This window comes from Haplochromis burtoni, unplaced genomic scaffold (genome assembly GCF_018398535.1).
Source record: "Haplochromis burtoni strain Fernald_Lab_line unplaced genomic scaffold, NCSU_Asbu1 Contig_10, whole genome shotgun sequence".
Classification (NCBI taxonomy): Eukaryota; Metazoa; Chordata; class Actinopteri; order Cichliformes; family Cichlidae; genus Haplochromis; species Haplochromis burtoni.
The window spans coordinates 1680253-1698317 of record NW_024582371.1 but is presented as its reverse complement, the minus strand read 5'-3'; the positions used below and the strand labels follow the sequence as shown (position 1 = coordinate 1698317).

General features: G+C 41.4%; 2 protein-coding genes across 3 annotated transcripts in view; both read right to left on the bottom strand.

Annotated features, from left to right (window-relative positions):
- neurl1b (neuralized E3 ubiquitin protein ligase 1B) overlaps positions 1–941 on the bottom strand; it is a 29192-nt gene extending 28251 nt beyond the window's left edge. For both annotated transcript variants that reach the window (XM_005927917.3, XM_005927918.3), the window contains exon 1: positions 725–941. In XM_005927917.3, the coding sequence (XP_005927979.1) occupies positions 725–821 (97 nt within the window). In that variant the 5' untranslated portion in view covers positions 822–941. The remainder of the gene's footprint in view (positions 1–724) is intronic.
- A 9546-nt stretch (positions 942–10487) lies between these two features.
- dusp1 (dual specificity phosphatase 1) lies at positions 10488–13768 on the bottom strand. Its single transcript, XM_005927923.3, has 4 exons — positions 13102–13768; positions 12726–12871; positions 12387–12606; positions 10488–11729 (listed from the first exon to the last, which is right to left on the bottom strand). The coding sequence occupies exons 1-4, from the start codon at positions 13508–13510 to the stop codon at positions 11374–11376; spliced, it is 1131 nt and encodes a 376-aa protein (XP_005927985.1). The 5' UTR covers positions 13511–13768; the 3' UTR covers positions 10488–11373.
- Positions 13769–18065: the final 4297 nt, after the last annotated feature.

The following is an 18065-nucleotide window of genomic DNA, read 5'->3' as shown; positions in this document are numbered from 1 at the left end:
ATTCTGATTCTGATTCTGAGTACTAGTTTTTAGGCCCACCTAAAAACTCTAATCAAAATTCAAGAGAAAGTGATACATTTCCTTGAAATTTTTGTTGAATATACATAAAAAACAACAGGTTTTTGAATGCAAATTTTTAATGCTATCCAGTCATACACAAACAGATAAGGCCAACGTGTGACCCACCTTCCACTGGGACACAAACTTCATTATGGTTCAGTAAATTTAGGTCAGAGTACTATCACAACCTTACTTCCTCCTATTATGGGTTTAAATTTACTTTTTTATATAAATAAATGTATATAAATATGCAACTGTACAAACTTGTCAGTAACTTCAAACTGAATTTTTGTTACTACTGTTGCCCACCTGCAGTACCCTCACAACCCACCAGGGGGCACTGGCCCACACTTTGGCAGTACTAATAATAATCATCACATTGTCACATAATAACCACTTTGTCCTGGTTCTGTAACAAGAACCAGAGCCATAGATGAGTCTGTAAGTCATGTCTTTTTAAGCCAGTTTCTACATCAAATTCCTTTGCAGTACCTCTGCTGTGCTCTTGATCTCCCCTGTGACACCCCATTCCAAAAATCCTGAAAACGCCCCTGCTCATGGCTAAGGGAGCAGCCACAGATGTTTTTTGTTTTTGTTTTGTTTTTTTAACTAAGATTTAACAGATTGAAATGATACACACAGAGAAATAAAGTGTAAGGCTTACCCTCTGTGCTGCAGCTCAGCTTCTTTTCTCTGCTGGAGAGGGGCAAACCAAACAAGCCAGAGGGAATGCTCAAGTTTGAAGAGTGGTTATTTCCCATGTTGTCTCCCCCAGAAAACAACACTTCACATTTATCACTACAGAGCTTCTCTTGTCGTGTACAGTCTCTGCAGACTGGCGGGATAGTGAAAGTCTGCTTCTTTTATTGCTAAAACCATCCCGCCAGAAATTTGAAGGGAGTAAACACAGCCACGTGGCTTTAGCTGTCTCTTTATTTGGTCCAATAAAATCCCAGCCGGGAAGGGAAGGACGTTAGCACGTGCGGAAGGTGTGTGAGTATGCGCGCGCGGACCGTTAGCTATACACACGTGGTAGGGAGGCTTTTTTTTCTTCTTCTGTTTTTTTTTTCTTTTGCAGCCCAAACGGCAGTTTCTAAAAGAGGGAAGTGGGCGTGCGCAGTAACCCCGACCTTGAAAGGTGGGCGCGAGACAGTGTTAATGTTTGGAGGGAAAATTATTTGTTTTCAAAAGCAGCTCTGCCAAAGGGCAAATAATGGAAAACTAGATTCAGTGGATTTATAACATGTTAGAAGTGTTCTCTGGTTTTGCTATGATACTGGACTTCAAGTTTGTTTAATACTTTGTTAAACAAAGCTGCCATGGTGAGGGATTTTTAAATATGTAAAAGCAGAAGAAATGAGGAGTAAATGCGAAAATTTGAGCTTAATTGTCAATGTTGTCTGTAACTCCTGCCAAGGTAAAGAAGGCCTAGTAAGTAGGTAAAGGCTACAAGGACCCCAACAGCATTTATCGTCAAACCTGAAAGCCATGTATGAAAGCTGAAAGCTCACGGGTTTCTGTTAGCTAAGCGAACTGTTTTTCCTGTATTACATTTTTTTTTTGGGGGGGGGGGGGCTATTCCACTAACTGGAAGGTTGGTGGTTATATTCCTGGCTGCTGCAGTCTGCATGCCAAAGTATCCTTGGGCAAGATACTGACTAACTGAGTGAAGGAGGCATGTTTTATAAAAGGCTTTAAGTGCTCAAGTAAAAAGTGCTATATAAGAACAAGTCAATTTAGAATTTACTTTTTTCATCAATAAATCAGTGAGCCGATAGTCAATACATTATTTTTTCCATCAAACTTTGTTTATATATCATACGAACAAGCTGCTGAGCTCCAGTAATGTCACTGCTGACCTCTCACTTTGAAGAACACCAGCTGACCTACTTCTTCTCCAAAGAGTCCTTACATAGTTTGAAGTTGTGCTTTGGGCTGGTGTCCTGCTATGGAAATAAACTGGGTCCTGTCAAGCGACAGACACATGGTATGACACTGTGCCGCGAAATGGACTGACTGCCTTCTGTTGTGTATCATTCTGCATCCTGTTATTGTTTTGCCAGTGTGTTTTTCTTTTCTTTCTATTAGGGGAAGTTCACTGACATCTGGGTGAGGTCATCTGTGTGAAGTTGTGGGTCTAAATAAGTGGGGCTCTATTTGGTCCAAATTTCCCTATTCCTATCTTAACTGTTTCCATTTTTTGTTGGTTTTATATTGATTTTGTTTTTATAATATATAGTATTTTATTAGAGTTAAAAATTATTTTAAATTATTTTTGTTAAACTGTTAGCAACACAGAAAATGATGACTTTAAGTCAGGGTGGTAAAACACAAGGCCTGGGGGCCAGAATAGACCCAGCATAGACAGCTTTGGAAAACGTGAATGAGTGCACAGATGTTTTACCTTTAACTGTATTTCAATGGGTTTTACAGCTTTTCCTATTGAGAACGATCTTGTCATTACTACACCAAAGTACCCAATAGATAAACAACAGTTTACTTATTTGCTATCGCAGTATTTATCTATCCTGTAGAAAAACTGAAAAGTACTATTAAAACTAATTTTTTTATATAATAAAGAGGAATAAATGTGTAATTAAGCAACTTTACACTGACAGAAAGAGGATTTTTGCTGGTTTGGCCCACTCAAGATTAAAGTGGGCTGTATGCAGCTCACAATGTAACATTACACCCCTGATGTTACTGAAAAACATCAAAAACTTAGCTTTGCCTTTCTGCCTTTCAATTCAGTTCAGTTCAGTCCAATTCAGTGTTATTTATAATGCCCCATCACAACTGCAGTAGCCTCAAGGCGCTTTGTATTGTAAGGTAACGTTCCTACAATAATACAGAGAAAACCCCAACAATCAGACAATCCCCTAAAGTGTGAGAGTGGTGAAGAAAAACTTTCCTTTAACAGGAAGAAATCTCCCGCAGAACCAGGCTCGTGGAGGGGCAGAAATCTGCCGTATCTGGTTGGTAGTGAGGGCAGGAAGACGGGACAAAATCTATCATTAAGGTAGGGTTATCACTTGAGTTAGACTTCCAAGGGCTTATGAATGTGCCAGCTGTTCCACATCTCATGTGGCAAATATAATTTCTCAAACTAAAGATTCTGATATATTTTTCCTATTAATCAGTTTTCCACCAGACTCTCTGATATTTTTTTCTATTGTAGTTAAACAAAGATTTCTCCGTTCTATTTCCCGTTATAAAGTATTATACATCACTCTGTTATATCTTTATATTTTGGTAGATTTTTGTATTGGATTGCCTATAGTAATACTTATAACAAACATATAACTTGCTAAACTTGCCATTAGGACACAGGAGTGATTCCTACTAAACGTATATACATGTCAGAATCAGAATCAGAATGTGTAAATGATACCAATTACAAATAATCCATGTTTTCAAAATTCCTAATCAATTTGGTGTGTTTTTTATTTAAAAAATGCATATTAGGCTTCTGTTTAATCTTCTGTGTTGTTACCTTTTCCTATTTTAACCTTAAGATATCAATGTTTCATTTCTAGTTGATCATTAACTCTACCCAATACAGATTACTGAAGTGGTCACATTGCCCTTCATCAGCAGTCTTACAGCACAGTTACTCATTAACTGCTCAAAAGTCTACAGTTTGAATGGAAATGTCTTGAGTTGGACCTATAGCAGTTCAGTCTGTCTCTTGCTTTATCCAGCTTACTTCAGCACTTTCTGTCTGTGGGGCTCAGGGGTATTTTCCGAATTTTAACTTCAATTTGAATAATGAAAGTAAAAATTTAAAAAATTGCATAATGACAATGATGTCATGTTAGTGTGAATCCCCAGGTTAGACTCATGAATGCCACATCTGTGTTAGACAGTGGGTTATTGATTTTCTACACCCACACTGATCATTTTAAAACCTCTGTGGTCCCTTTTCAAAATGAAAATATGACTTTTATGCTGAAGGCAAAAACTCGTACGCTCCTACGTTCTGTTTAGTCCAGTTACAGGTTGCGTGTCTTAGTGGTGAAACACGCAGTGTTTTCCTCAAGATGGCGCTCACACCCAATGAGCACACACTCAGTGAGAATCAGAACTCCTTTTGAGTATCCTTTCATTTCATTTGTGTGACAAGCCCCTCTGCATCTTCTCTGGACTTGTGTTTTAAAATACTTTTTGTTCACTTCCTTTAGTCAACTATCACAGACTAATTCCTGAATACACAAATTCACGAACGTCGTTGAACAGACGATCCCACCGATGACAAAAGACAGCTTTTAACAGGTCATCAGTGAATAAGAGGACATGTTAATACAACGCAAAGATCATGTGTTCATCTGCAACCACTTTCAAACATGCTCGTGTGATGTGGGAACACGTGATTGAAAAAAAAAAGCTTAACAATGACTGGAAAGCATAACTGTAACTGCAAATAATGTATAGGAAGAAAGCTGATATTTGGATTTATAGGAATTGCTGTACTGCTCCTACACAATACCGTCACACACAGGTTGCCTTTAAAGTTGGGATGCTTCTTGTTGTGTCTGAACTTTTAGGTTGCTCATTAAAAGACTAAGATCAACTATTAGGACAAAACTGAACACATTTTGATCTGTTTACAGCACTCTGTATGACCTCACATGAAGTATTGTCACTTGACTTGGAACTGAAAATCAGTTTCTTATTCCTCCAGCAAACTGCATCATCAGTTAAGTTTTCATAGTTCAGTCACGTGGGACCTTCTACAGCTTTTGTATGCATGAGAGGGCCACGGTTTAGATTCAGTGAGTACCATATTCTGCCCAAATGCTCAAAGCTTTATTTATCTTTCCAATACTTGCACACGTTTTTAAGCAAAGACTTGTTTTCATCAGATTTCTCATTGCTCGCAAATGGGCAAAGACTCAACCGGCCTCAAAATTCTCTTAAGTCTCATCTGAAATATGGGCATACTTTTAACAGGCAAACACATCTGCGTGCACCTCTGAGATCCTTATCTACACCTACATGTTCTTTGGGTGTGACATCATCCACCCAGAGTGCAGTCAGCGTAGAAGACAGGATGCCGAGCATTCCTTGAATAACCAACACAGGATCTCATTTCTGCTTGTGAACACAGACCTGACGACGCTTCAGTGAGTGGAAAAATACAGCCTCTGTTCAGTGCCTGTGGGGTGAATGAGGGTGGAATGATGGGTGCCTTCCTCCTGCCTGCGTTTGATGAGTTTTTGTGCTAATAAGTGCTTAAAAGTTGGCAGATATGCAGATTTGGTTTTCTTTATTTATTTTTCTGGATGGGGGACTTTAAAATGAGGCAATGTTTTGACCCTCGTTTATTCCATATAATTGTTTTATTATAATAAAAAATCTTGCATACATCTTTTACTTCTCTTATCTGACATTCTAGGAGGAGCAGTTAAAGGAAGGGGAGTCCTGCTGGCTTCAGTGCAGCTATACATAATGTCCTTAAAGTCTTTGATTTAGTGTTTGGTTATCATGCCAGGAATCTGACCTTATCTCCTCTCCTGTCACGCAACAGCCGCTTGTCTGACCTCTATGATGTGGAATGTCACGGATGCTGGAAGTTTAAAAAAGCATAGCAGCTTTTACAACATAAATCACCCTCTTGCTGGGTCTTTCTGTCCATTAAGTGGCTATTGAAGCAGTTTCTTTTTTTTCCCAGTTTGGCACATTGGCCTCTTTTATGCGGCCTTTCCTCGACAGTGTCTCGGTAAAAGATTTGACCCAGCAGATGGGGCCTGTGGGCGCTGACGTAAAGATTAGAGCAAGGCATTACAATGCCTCAGACACAGGATGTTTCAGAGGCCGTCCCGTCATAGTCGCAATCCTCTTACTGATTTACTGCAGGTGCATACTATGCAGTGACATCAATGTGTGGAGTAAATCTTCTCACTTGGGATTTTGTGAGCGTGCCGGCTGTTACAAAGACACACTTGCGAAACCCAGTTTAAAGGTGTGATGAAGAGTGAGAAGTGTAATTACTCTGTAATTACTCACGTTACAGACTCCTGACACACTAAAAGTCACTTCTAAAGATGTGGGTAAGGTTGTGGTTTCCAGTATCTTCACTCTGTGGCATGTCTGTGTCCCCAAACATGAAAAATGGTGATTAGATGAATAATATTATTTTTGTCATAGCAGTTTGATTGGTCTTAATACATGTATTTACTTCCTTTTAACACAAGTTACAATGTTCTTTACAAAGCACTAAAAAACAGCAGGGTAGCTGGTGGACTCCAAAGAGAAGTGCTCTAATGGATATCTCAAAGTCCCCCTAATGTTCCAGCATTTCTCTGTTCCTCCTTTTGCTCTTGGGCTTCCTCTGTGGTCACCTTCTCTTCAACAAAGCGCGTCACAGCAATATTCAATCCAGTTCAGTTCAGTATTATTAATGACACAACAAATCTCAAATCACAACAACAGTCACCTCAAGGCGTTTTATATTGTAAGGGAAAGGCCGAACAATAATACAGAGAAAACACCAACAATCAGACAACCCCATATGAGCAAACATTTGGTGAGAGTGGGAAGGGAAAACTTCCCTTTAACAGGAAGAAAGCTCTCTGAAATCTGCTGTGACTGGTGGGGGGTGAGGGGAGGAAGAAAGGACAAAAGACACACTGTGGAAGAGAGCCACGGTTTAATAATAGCTAATGACTCAATGCAGAGTGGTGTATAAACGCAGAGAGTGAAAAAAGGTGAGTGAAGAAGAAACGCTTGGCGGAAAGCCCCTAGCAGTTTAGGACTATTGCAGTGTAACTAAGGCAGGGTTAAGGATCACCTGACCCAGCCCTAACTATAAGCGTTATCAGAAAGGGAAGTTGTAAGCCTGATCTTAGAAGTAGAGAGTGTCTGTCTGCTGAATCCAAACTAGCTGGTTCCAAAGAAAGGGGTCCTGAGGGTTGAAGGCTCTGCCTCGCATTTTACTTTTAAATATCCTAAGAACCACAAAATAAGTCTTAAATAAGTCTGAGAACAATGTGCTCTATGTGGGAGATATGGTACTATGAGGTCTCTAAAATGGTTTAATATATTCAGCACAAATTTGGTATATATTCAGATTTAATGGTTTAATGTCACCAAAATAAACTTTAATTTCTTTGGCTTCTATAGAAGCAGCCCAGCAAACCAGCAAATGATGCTGTGAGGGTAGAGGGTACTACTTGACTGAATCTCTAAAAGTTGATTCTGTTCATCTGGACGTAGCGTTTTGTGGGAGAAACGTTTCATCACTCATCCAAGTGACTTCTTCAGTCTCAGCTCACTGCAGGTTTCCCCAGTCTTACAGCAGCACATCAAGAAGGCCCAGTTGGACTTTTGTCAAAGCTGGGAAGGCACCTAAAGAAAGCTCCAGCCGATCCAAAAGAGAAGGAAACCTGTAGTGATCCCGTATGTGTCAGGAGTATCGGAGCAGTTGAGACGCATTTTTTCTAAACACCGGGTCTCTGTGGCTTTTAAACCCCAAAACACGCTGCGCCAAAAATTGGTCCACCCCAAGGATCGGGTCCCCCGACACAAACAGAGTAAGATTGTGTACGCCGTTAAGTGCCAGGAGGATTGCCAGGATTTATACATCGGGGAAACCAAACAACCCTGGGCAAAGTGGCCAGGCCAGGACTCTGCAGTCTATTTACACCTACAGGCCAGTGGACACTCTTTCAAGGATGAGGATGTACACATCCTGGACAGGGAGGAACGCTGGTTTGAGCGAAGAGTCAAGGAGGCCATTTACATGAAAAGGGAAAGACCATCTCTGAATCGAGGAGGGGGCCTAAGGGTACATCTGTCACCATTTTACAATGCTGTGATTGCAGAACTGACCTCCCAGCCCATTGTTTCTTCAGTGGGCTGGTTTCAGTCATTATGCAAATGTACTGTTTATAAGATTTGGGGAAACCTGCAGTCAGCGGAGACTGAAGAAGTCACTTGGATAAGTGACGAAACGTTTCTCCCACAAAACGTTACGTCCAGATGAACAGAATCAACTTTTGGAGATTTACATACCTGCATGATTGAGCATGCATCAAGACGATACTTGACTGAATTTAAAGGTTTGTATGATAAGACATTAACCAATAGGTTACTCACTCGGATAGGCTTTCTGCAAAGACTTCACTGTCATTTATTAAAGGTATGAATACACTCATACGCTCTCAAGTGGTGTAGAAGCAACAGTCAAGTCTCACTGATGTGATCTGCTCTGACTGATGTAATAGGGAGGGCTGGGATTCTGTGTCTTCTTGAACATGGCAGCTGTGTCTGACAAATTACATAACTACTTTTTTCTCTTTTTTTCTTGGGATTGTGATCATTAAAACGACTTTGAAGGTGAGTCAGAGCCCAGCTGCTAAATGGGAGAGTCAACTGGCAAGTTAGTGGAAATGGCAAATTACGTTATGGCCGGTTCTGTCCGACTGATGCCGAGCTAAAACCAGAGGGTGTGAAAAGACAATGAAGACGATAGTCAAGGTGGCGCTTTCTATTCTTATACGAAATGTGTCGTTTTGGAAGCTCTTTTAAATTGTCTCGCTCTCACATTTGAATCATCGCTCTCACCCACACTCAAAAGTCACAGCGCTTTAATGTCCCTGACCTTGCAGTTGACTGGGGCCTTGCTTCCCCCACTCTCCAGAGATCTGCATCAGATCACACACAACGACTCACACACATGCAAAAATACACGCTCCTGCCTGCCTCCCACATTACAACGGCAACTCTAACGATGCAAAAGCGGGGGGTGGGGGGCTTGTTGGAGGAGATGTGCGTGTGTGTGTGTGGTGTGGAGGTGATTGTGGGAATGGGGGGAGAGGGCAAGGGGCTCACATATGTCTCCCCCCTCTCAAAAAAACCCCCAACGCTTTCCTGATGGTGGTGGTGTGGTAATGAATGAGCCTTTGATCGCAGAGCCATCACGTCACTGGTAATGGTTGTTGTCAGAGACTACATTTGCATTGCTGTTAGATAAGACATTAGTGCACACTCCCCCGAAACCTGGGCTTCAATGAATACAGACAGTGAGTTTGTATCGAAGGCTTCAGGGGGCTCGTCGTTATCGTCATCATCACCATCATCACCTCCACAGGAAGTTTGTCTCCTTTTTCTCACACCCCAGCCGTGGGTTACAGCCAATGTTTTGGCTAATTTGCAAACCAAACATATTCCTTTCCCTTTCATGGCTATCTTAGTCCCCACCTCCTCATTTGAGTTTGAGGCAGGGGATACAAGGGCTGTGCTTGACTGAGCCCTGAATGCTCTTTAGTTGTCACACTTTTCCCAAACGCCTTGCAGCTGCTCCTATTGTGGCAGCAGAGGGAGGTGCTCCTTAGCTGATTCTTTGAGCCTCCTGCTGTTGCCCCGGCCTCAGAGGGGTTCATAGACGGGGAGCGTGGCCTGAACAATGGCTGACGCCATGACATCATGCTTCTTATTTTGGTCGAATCCTTATGCAGATATAAGATAGAGGATTCCATCACATGGAACAAAACAGGGAAGGGTGGTAGAAAAATAATTTGAACACGGCAGTTGACCACTTCCCATCAGCTTTGTTTAGGTGGAATATAAATGTTCCTCTTCTACTGTTCTTTTCATCCAAAATAAAGTAGTTTCACACTATGAAAAACAAACTTATCTACAGCTAAAAAAGTCACTTTATAATGACACTTTTTATTTTAGGTTAGGTTTATTAAAGCAAAGATATTTAACTCTTGATTTGTTGAAATTTTAATGGACTAAATGATTTGAGAGAAATAAATGTAAACGATAACACACAAACACACGTGTAGAGTTTGATTTTCTAGAATGGGAAACTGGCTCTTTCATACATAAGCAAACATGTTTATAAATGAGTTATAGAGTCATTGGATACTTTATGAGGTACACACTGCTAGTAGTGGGTTTGACATCCTTTTTGTCTTCAGAACTGCCTTCATTTTTCTTGGCATAGATTTATCAAAGTGCAGGAAGCATTCCTCTGAGATTTTGCTCCATACAGGCATGATAGCATCACACAGTTTGTATCTATGATACAAATCTCTTGTTCCACCATCATTCCAAAGAGGCTTTATTGGACTCCGTGAATGTGGAGGGCATTTGAGTGCAGTAAACTCTGTGTCATGAGTTGAACTTGTTTACATGGATGTAAGAAGCCATCAGAAGATGTGTGGATAGCTTCATGTTGTTTACTACCAACTGAGTTGCTGCCATGTGTTTAGCTGATGAGATATTTGCATTAGGCAGTTCAGGTGTACCTAACATAGAGGCTGGGGAGTGTGTATTTTTCTGTTGAATTGATATTCCCTGCGTTAGTGACCTGGAAATCTTTGATTATTGTTATGATTCACATTAAGGAAGAGATGAGTGTTAAATGATTGGGGGGGGGGGGGGGGGGGGGGGAAAGAAAATTCAACACTGCAACCATGTTTAAAAAAAGTCAAATGAGATTTATTCATTTGTATAAAAACAACATTAAAAGAAACATTTCCAAAAATAGATAGAAATATATTACTTTAGTTAATAAATACGTCATAATGCAGTCAAAGAGGACTATGTGGCCCCATTTTAGTAGTCTTACGGGGCTCCGTCCATCTTCGTGCTGCAGCACACAGTACACATACATGAGGTATTTCACGGTCAGCTTCCCCAATCAGGATCGCCATGGCTTCATGATGTCTCGTAAGGCAAGTATTTGCATTTGAAACGGCCCCCTGTTCAACTCTAAATCTAACTATGAAGATTTCTGGCACATCTACTCCTAGAAAGAAGGGGATACATTCATTGTTCAAAGGAAGGAGAGACCTTCCATGCCATGTTGGGGAGTAGATTAATATTGCTTTCTTTGACCAGTACAGAAAGCAAATGAACATATCAGAGGGTAAATGAACATTCCTGAGACAACTGTTACAGCCCTCTCTCTCTTAATGATTATGATTATCAGAAGCAGTTGCCTCATGGAGGAGAAAAAAAAAAGATTTCCCATATAAGACTAAACACAACTATCCTGTCAGTTGTTTCCCCAAGTAATTCAGGTTAAAAAGTGTGGTTAATTTTCACATTTCTCAGTTTAAACATCAATACTCAAATGGTGGTTCTCAAACATCCCTTTGAAATGATGAAAAGCCAGGCTACAGAGATTTGACCAGCAGATCACATAGCCAAATGATCTGACCCCGAAAACAATAGGTGCCCATTCTGTAAGGCGATACCAGCATCACCATAAATGGATAATAATCAGAAGCGCAGTTTTGTGAAGTCACGCTCGAGTTGCCGTTAAAGTCCAAACAAAGTGTCTGCTGACAAACCCCTTCTTCAGCAGCTGGGAGAAGTGGTGATGGGACTGTGGAGGAATGAGAGCTGACCGGCAGAAGTGTGCACGGGGATGGAGACGGGGAAGTTGAATACTGTGCTGCTGCCGCCGATAGCTGGACTGCCAGCCTCTGACGAGCACGTCGACGAGGCCAGGACCTGGGACTCGAACTGCAGGAGCTGACCCATGAAGCTGAAGTTCGGGGAGATGATGCTGCGGCGCTGCTTGACAAACTCAAAGGCCTCGTCCAGCTTCACACGGTTGGTCCGCATGAGGTAGGCGAGGCAAATGGTGGCGGAGCGGGAGATACCGGCTTGACAGTGAACAAACACCCGGCCTCCTTTGTTTCTCACAGAGTCTGAAGACGGGAAAGAGAAAGGGAAAGAAAAGTTAGTGGAGTGTAAACACCTGCGAGGTTGTATCAGGGCTGAACTCCTGGCTGTCACAGGAAACCACAAGCACCAAAGTCTTTGCAACACTTTGATATTCTATTAAAATTTGCCAGTGCTTATTACAACACAGGAACACAATAAATGGCGGAGCAGGGTGCGAGCCAGTGGGGGCCGCTACCAAAGGAGGCAGACTGAATGCACAAAAGAAGGGGGATAAACCCCTGCTGGCTGTATTGATCTGGGAGGAAAACTGACATTGAGTGAGGAGAAACTGCCTTTTGTTTGGCCAGAACAAAGAGCAGTGTGGAGGGAGCTATTCAAGCGCAGCCAGTCTACCCACCACAAACTAGCTTGGAGCTGCTGCTTCGCAATTGATCAAAAAAAAAAAAAGGAGGGGGGGCATCCTATTTTCTACGGCTGGGAGGTTGCAATGATGTAACCGCATTGTGCCTGAGCAGGGAGCCTGTGCCGAGCCAGCTGGTCGATTTTGGAGGGAACTTTTTTTTTTTTAAATCTGGGGGAGGGGGTTTGGTGTTTGTGTTTCTCCTCATCAACAGCTATGCTAGGTGCTTTGATTTAGCAGAGAGGGCGTGCGAAGAGAGTAAACGTGATGATGTACTCACCGATGAATTCGATCGCCTCATTGAAAAAGGAGCTGATATCAGCTTTGTGGTTGTCCTCGACAGGGATGCTCTTGTAGAGGAAGGAGTCCTCAAAGTGGTTGGGGCAGTTGGCAGACACATTGATTAGAGCGGTGATGCCAAGCATGTCCAGCATGTCTTTTCTAGAGGCATGGTAAGCACTACCAAGGTAAAGGAAAGGCAAGATCTCCACTGGACCGCCCTAGACAACCACAACAAAAACAAAAAATCAGTCATAAATATAAAAGTCCAACAGACAGAAAGTGACAGAAACTGAGATTATTTTTGCTTTTTAATCTTTGACTACAATAAAATACCAACCTGGTCATATAGCGGTGTATTGCAAGGGCTACTGTTGGTACCAGCACTGTCAGGATGGTTGGAGCTTAGAGGCAAACTAAGTCCCTGTGGAGGGGAGGGTTTGGTACACATTTCTGGATACTCTGTAGAAAATGTTTCAAATCCGCCTAAAAAGGACAGAAAAGAAACCACCAAGGTTAGATCACACATCTCAACAAAGACGTTTTTAAATACAGCTCTCCAAAAAGGTGACAGCTGCTCATGGTGCTATTTTGGAACATCGTTTACTCCAAGCACCAGCTGTTATGGTGACAGGTGTAATCGTCATTTATTGACCTCGTTGTCAGGAAACAGTAAAACAACTCTTTAAACTACTTAAAACTCTGAGTTTTCTTACCTTTCAGAATAAAAACACTGGCACCGCAGGCGTGACGACACAGGGCTGTAGCAGCAAGCATCATTGTGCCGTCTTTCTTCACTTGGCTTAAGTCCAAACTGCGATCGTCGAGGAGTACCACGGACTGGTACTCCCCGGAAAGGAGCCGGTTCCTGATATCCTCGTTGGGGACGATGTGTTCAAGTCCCAGACCGCCCCTGGCCCTCCTGCGCACTATGGTGCTGAAGCGCACGTTGGTGGAGCCCGAAATGTGAGAGGAGTTGAAGGATAGAAAAGAGCGACAGTCCAGCACTAGGCAGCCCAGGACTTCACCCTCCAGCAAACCACGGAGGGAAGCGCAGTCGATAGTGGGAACCTCCATTATGACCATAGTAGTACGGCGGGGGAGAAATGTTAAATCCAAAAACATAAAGTTACGACGGAAGACGAAACTTAAGTTTGAGCCGACTTGACAAACGTTGTTCGTCCAAGTGTTATTTGAAGCGCGGAGTCCTTTGTTCCGGTTAGCTTGTTTAAAAAGAAAAAATCAAAAACATGAAAAAGTTTTAAGACGATCTTAAAACTGGTCCTTTCTTCTTCTTTAGAGTAGCCTATTCGGCAGCCCCAGACTTTTATTTGTCTTCTTAAGTTAAAAAAAATTAAATGTTATAGTGAGCGCGTCTGCTTGCCAGTGCCTTTCAGCCCGCTTTTATAAACCCGTGGTTGTGAATGAGAGCTCAATGACGTCAAGGGGACCGCCCTCTTGGATGTCTGCCAATTCTGCGAACGTCATCGCCGACCGTACCGCGTGCACGAGGGCAAAAGAAGGCTCGCGCACAAGCAGGACATTTCTGTACATGCGTCCTGCACGTACGCGGGCACGCGATGTTGACCAACTTTAATCATTAGCGGCTAATGTGTTTTCTTTCTTCAGTGTGTCAACGTTAAACTGTTATAAAGCTATTCTACTTTAATACATTAGGCTGCTAATTCACCAAATAAAAAGTACAATTAACACCAATTTACAGCCTTCTAAGTGTTTACACATCTATTTGTCCTATGCAGTAATTTATAATAGCTGCTTTATGATTGTTTATTTCAGTGCACGCTGCCAGTGTCTTAAAGGTTTTTAATTGTTTAATTCTGGTTCATGTAAAGTCCTAATTTGAAGATCTGCATGTCAGGAAAAAGAGGAATTTGCCAAACCTTTCCATGATGTTAGTGCTTAATTAGATTTTAAATTCGCCTCTTCATCTGAGAGTTGACAAATAACAAGATAATAAATAGATATCTGCCACGGGTGCCATAAAAGTTTACACATTGTTTTTATTAGTCAGCGGTACATAGTGTTCAATGCCCCGAGAGCAACGGCTAACCATAAAACTTAATCACTATATAGAAATCTGAAGTCCAGTAAATTTCCACATGCTTAGAAACAAAACAGTGGATTGCCAGGAAGGCAACAGCAGATGGAGATCTCTTGACCAGCTACTTTTGTTTCATCCGTGATCTAACTGGACATGATGAACTGTGTAAGTCAAAATGAGAGTATGTTTTTAAAAAAAAACAAAACAAACAAAAAAAAAAAAGCTCTGGGAAACCCTTTTCATTTGTTGTTGTGGTTTGCTGACTCAGTACGGACAACACTTCTCTTTCATAATAAGGAAGCTGGAAGATCACTGTTGTTAGAGACCGTGTGTCTGTTGACTAGCCCTACTGTCTTGAAACTGAACAGCAGACACACGTCACGGTTGTTTGGTTGTGAAACAAACATTTACCAAGCAGAGGTGAATGTGTGATATTACAACACTGGACTTTAGGATACCATAACAGTCGCTTATTAAAAAAATTAGGTCACCTAACATATTTACATTTTTTCTTTAATTGTCACACTGTTTTATCAAATAGGTCATGATGTCATTATGACTTTAACCTGACTGAGTGTGGACTTTCAGGCTTGGTGAGTTCACACCTGTCCTGTTCCTGAGCGCCTCTTTGACTTCAAGCAAGGAGGGGTGAAAAAATGAATTTGTTATCTAAGAACGGAAGGAGGCAGAGGAAGGTAACCAGTCACGGTTGAGTGCAGAAAAACTCTCCAGCCGGTTTAACCTCACACTCATGTGAGATGAGTCACATCTCACACGAGTGTGAGCCTGTGAGGAGCTTGCAACAAAGCAGGAATGTTACACACAACACAAGGACGTAGGGTCAAACAGTCTCCAAAAACAGTCTGTACCCAAACATTTTGTCCTTGCAGCAAATCCGCCTTCCTTCCACTTATGAAGCAACAGGCGTTATAGTTAAGGCAGAAACGGGACACCTGACTAAGAGGTTAAGACAGACAGCCAGAACAAAACAAAAGCAACCCTGTGAATCAGTTTTGTACTTTCTTGAAGTAAGAGGTGCCCCCCCCCCCCCCAAAAAAAAAAAACCAAAAAAAAAAAACCAAAAAACAAAACACACCATCACTTATATCTGGTGTGATACTGGCTTACAAAATATTCTCGGATATTAATTCAGGTTTTACTGGCAAAAGCCAAGTATCATATTTCACCATCTGCAACAGTGAAGCTGGTATAGTTTTCTCCTTTTGAAGCTGCATGAGTGGCTGTATTATGCGTCATCACTGCAAAACGAGACCCAAAGGATACAGTGGGAAATACTACAAAGTCAGGTGTTTTTTTTATGTATGTCAGGATGTGAATGTTTTTCTTTTTTTGCCTTTTGTGTTGCAGCCATGCTAGATCAGGAAATGAAGCGTGGGTGTGGTTGTCACTTGGGTACAAAGTAAAGATATTCAGTTAGGGGATGAATAAGAGCCCATGACTCAGGGGACCTTTGAACAAGTAGCTGAGATTGAAACAGAAACCAGGAGATGATGGGTTTAGGACTGGTGTGAATGTGCCTAATTTCTCTGCGGTCATCATGACCAGAAAGCTGGACTTTGCTGTGAGCACGGCTTGATGTATGTGTGAAACTGAATATTAAAAGTGAGCACTGTAAGTAGTTGAAACCATTGCTTTGTTTTCATTCCCATAATAACAGCCTGTAACCAACCAGCGTTCCCATGCAGAAAGGGAAGTGAAACAGAGGATGACAAAGTGGCATTTCCTGTGGTCAGACCGCTCTGTCACTTGCTGACATCTGTGCCTGATTACTGTCATTGTCACTACGGGCTGCACTGAGACATCACTGGGAAAACACAGGGCCTATCCTGTCTTCTAGTGTCTCAACAACAGACCACTTTTCTTTGAGCCAAAAATATTCTGTTTCTTGATATGAGAGTATATGTGTGTGTGTTAAGGAAAGGAAAGGAAAATACCTACAGTGGAAAAAACTTTAACTGATAGATTTGATGGATTTTTGGTAGGAGAGCAGCAGATGCATTTCTCAACCATACCAGCCTGACGTATAGGTCTCAGTTTCAGTTTTGTGGTGTAATTTTAGTCCCCTAGAAATTTGTACATGATCGCAATGGATGTGAACCAAACTCATAAGTAATGTTACTGTAAAAACTCACATATTCTCCATTCATTTGTCAGACTTGGAAAAGCTTAGCCGAGGGCTGTTTTGCTTGAAAAATCTATTTTTACTACACATCAGCTGATTTTCTTTCATGGTGACCTTTTTTTCATTTTTGCACGTGAAGGGTAATCTGTGTTGGTCAGATAATGTGCAGGCTTTTGTTTACTTGCCAAAAGGCACAGCTGATGTACTTGGAGTCAACGTGGGAGATTAGATGTTAGCACAGTAATACCTCTATTAGTTTTATTAGAATGGCAATATGATTTATATCACATAGACGCCTCGAGCAAAGTAGTAGTTAACACATGCTGCTTGGCAAGCGTAAAGGTTGTTGATTTGATTCCAGCTAAAGACATAAAACCCTCCCTGGATTGCGTCAAGAAGAGCATCTGATGTAAAACTGCCAGATCAAATGTGCGTAGTTACTCGCCATGGCGGGAGGGGGGGGGAGAAGGGCAAAGTGTCTTACTTACTTTTAGAAGTAAGAACAACATGAATAACAGTAATGATAAAAACCCATGTTCTTTTATTAAATAACACCTTTCTTTAAAACAATCTATTGTTTGGACTCCTAAAAAGTTACTCAAAACTACCTTTACCTGTCATATGTACAATTGTATAATAGTTTTCTATTCATAATTTATGGACTGGTACTTTTAAAACACTTTTCTACTCAAGTTTAGCACTACAAGCACTTCCTAGTCTCACTCACCAAATCACATTCATACAGCTGTTGTTTCAGCATTCACACACACACACAAATGCATTGGGGGCGTCTTGGTGTTGTGGATCTTGCCCAAGGATTCTTTCATAAGGATACTTTGAGAATGTAGGGATTCATCCACCAACCTTCTGATAGAGTCCTCCTTAGATACAGCCACTGAGGTGGCAGAGTTTTATGTTTATAAATCTTCATTTCTTGGTAAGAAGGAGTTGTTAGCATTATTTTAAAAAAAGGGGAAGAGAACCTTTTCCTCTATGGCAATTTGGCACAGGTGGTAGAGCTGGTCGGCCACTAATCAGAAGGTTGGTGGGTTAATACCTGGCTTGCTATGTTCTCATGATGACATAATGCTTGTATGAATTTGTATATTGAGGCATGTTGTAAGAAAATGAGCAGAAAAGTGCTACACAAGTATCAGTGCAGACCAATTGGGAAAATCAAAGAATGAACTAAAGTATTATTGGGCAAGATGCTGAACCCTGAGTTACCCACAATTCATCCATCACTGCAGTGAGGGTGTATGTGAATGTCAGCTAAATATTTACTTTTAAAATGTGTAGGTGAATGAGACTTGGAGTAGTACATAATTTTTTTTTAACATTTTTAAAATATTTTTGTTCTCTTGCTGCACATATTAAAAAAGAAAGCGAAAAATAAGAGTAAGAGCATAACACATGGATAATACTGGATTAAATTTGAGTTTTGAGCAGTTTGTATTGCCCATTTTTGTCATAAA

Excerpts from the sequence above, each read along its gene's own strand:
- dusp1 (XM_005927923.3), bottom strand. The coding sequence starts at position 13,510 with ATGTTTTTGGATTTAACATTTCTCCCCCGCCGTACTACTATGGTCATA. Across the intron at positions 12,872-13,101 it reads CAGTGTTTTTATTCTGAAAG|GCGGATTTGAAACATTTTCT; the intron begins GTAAGAAAACTC and ends TGTCCTTTTTAG. Across the intron at positions 11,730-12,386 it reads TGAGGCGATCGAATTCATCG|ACTCTGTGAGAAACAAAGGA; the intron begins GTGAGTACATCA and ends TCCCGTCTTCAG.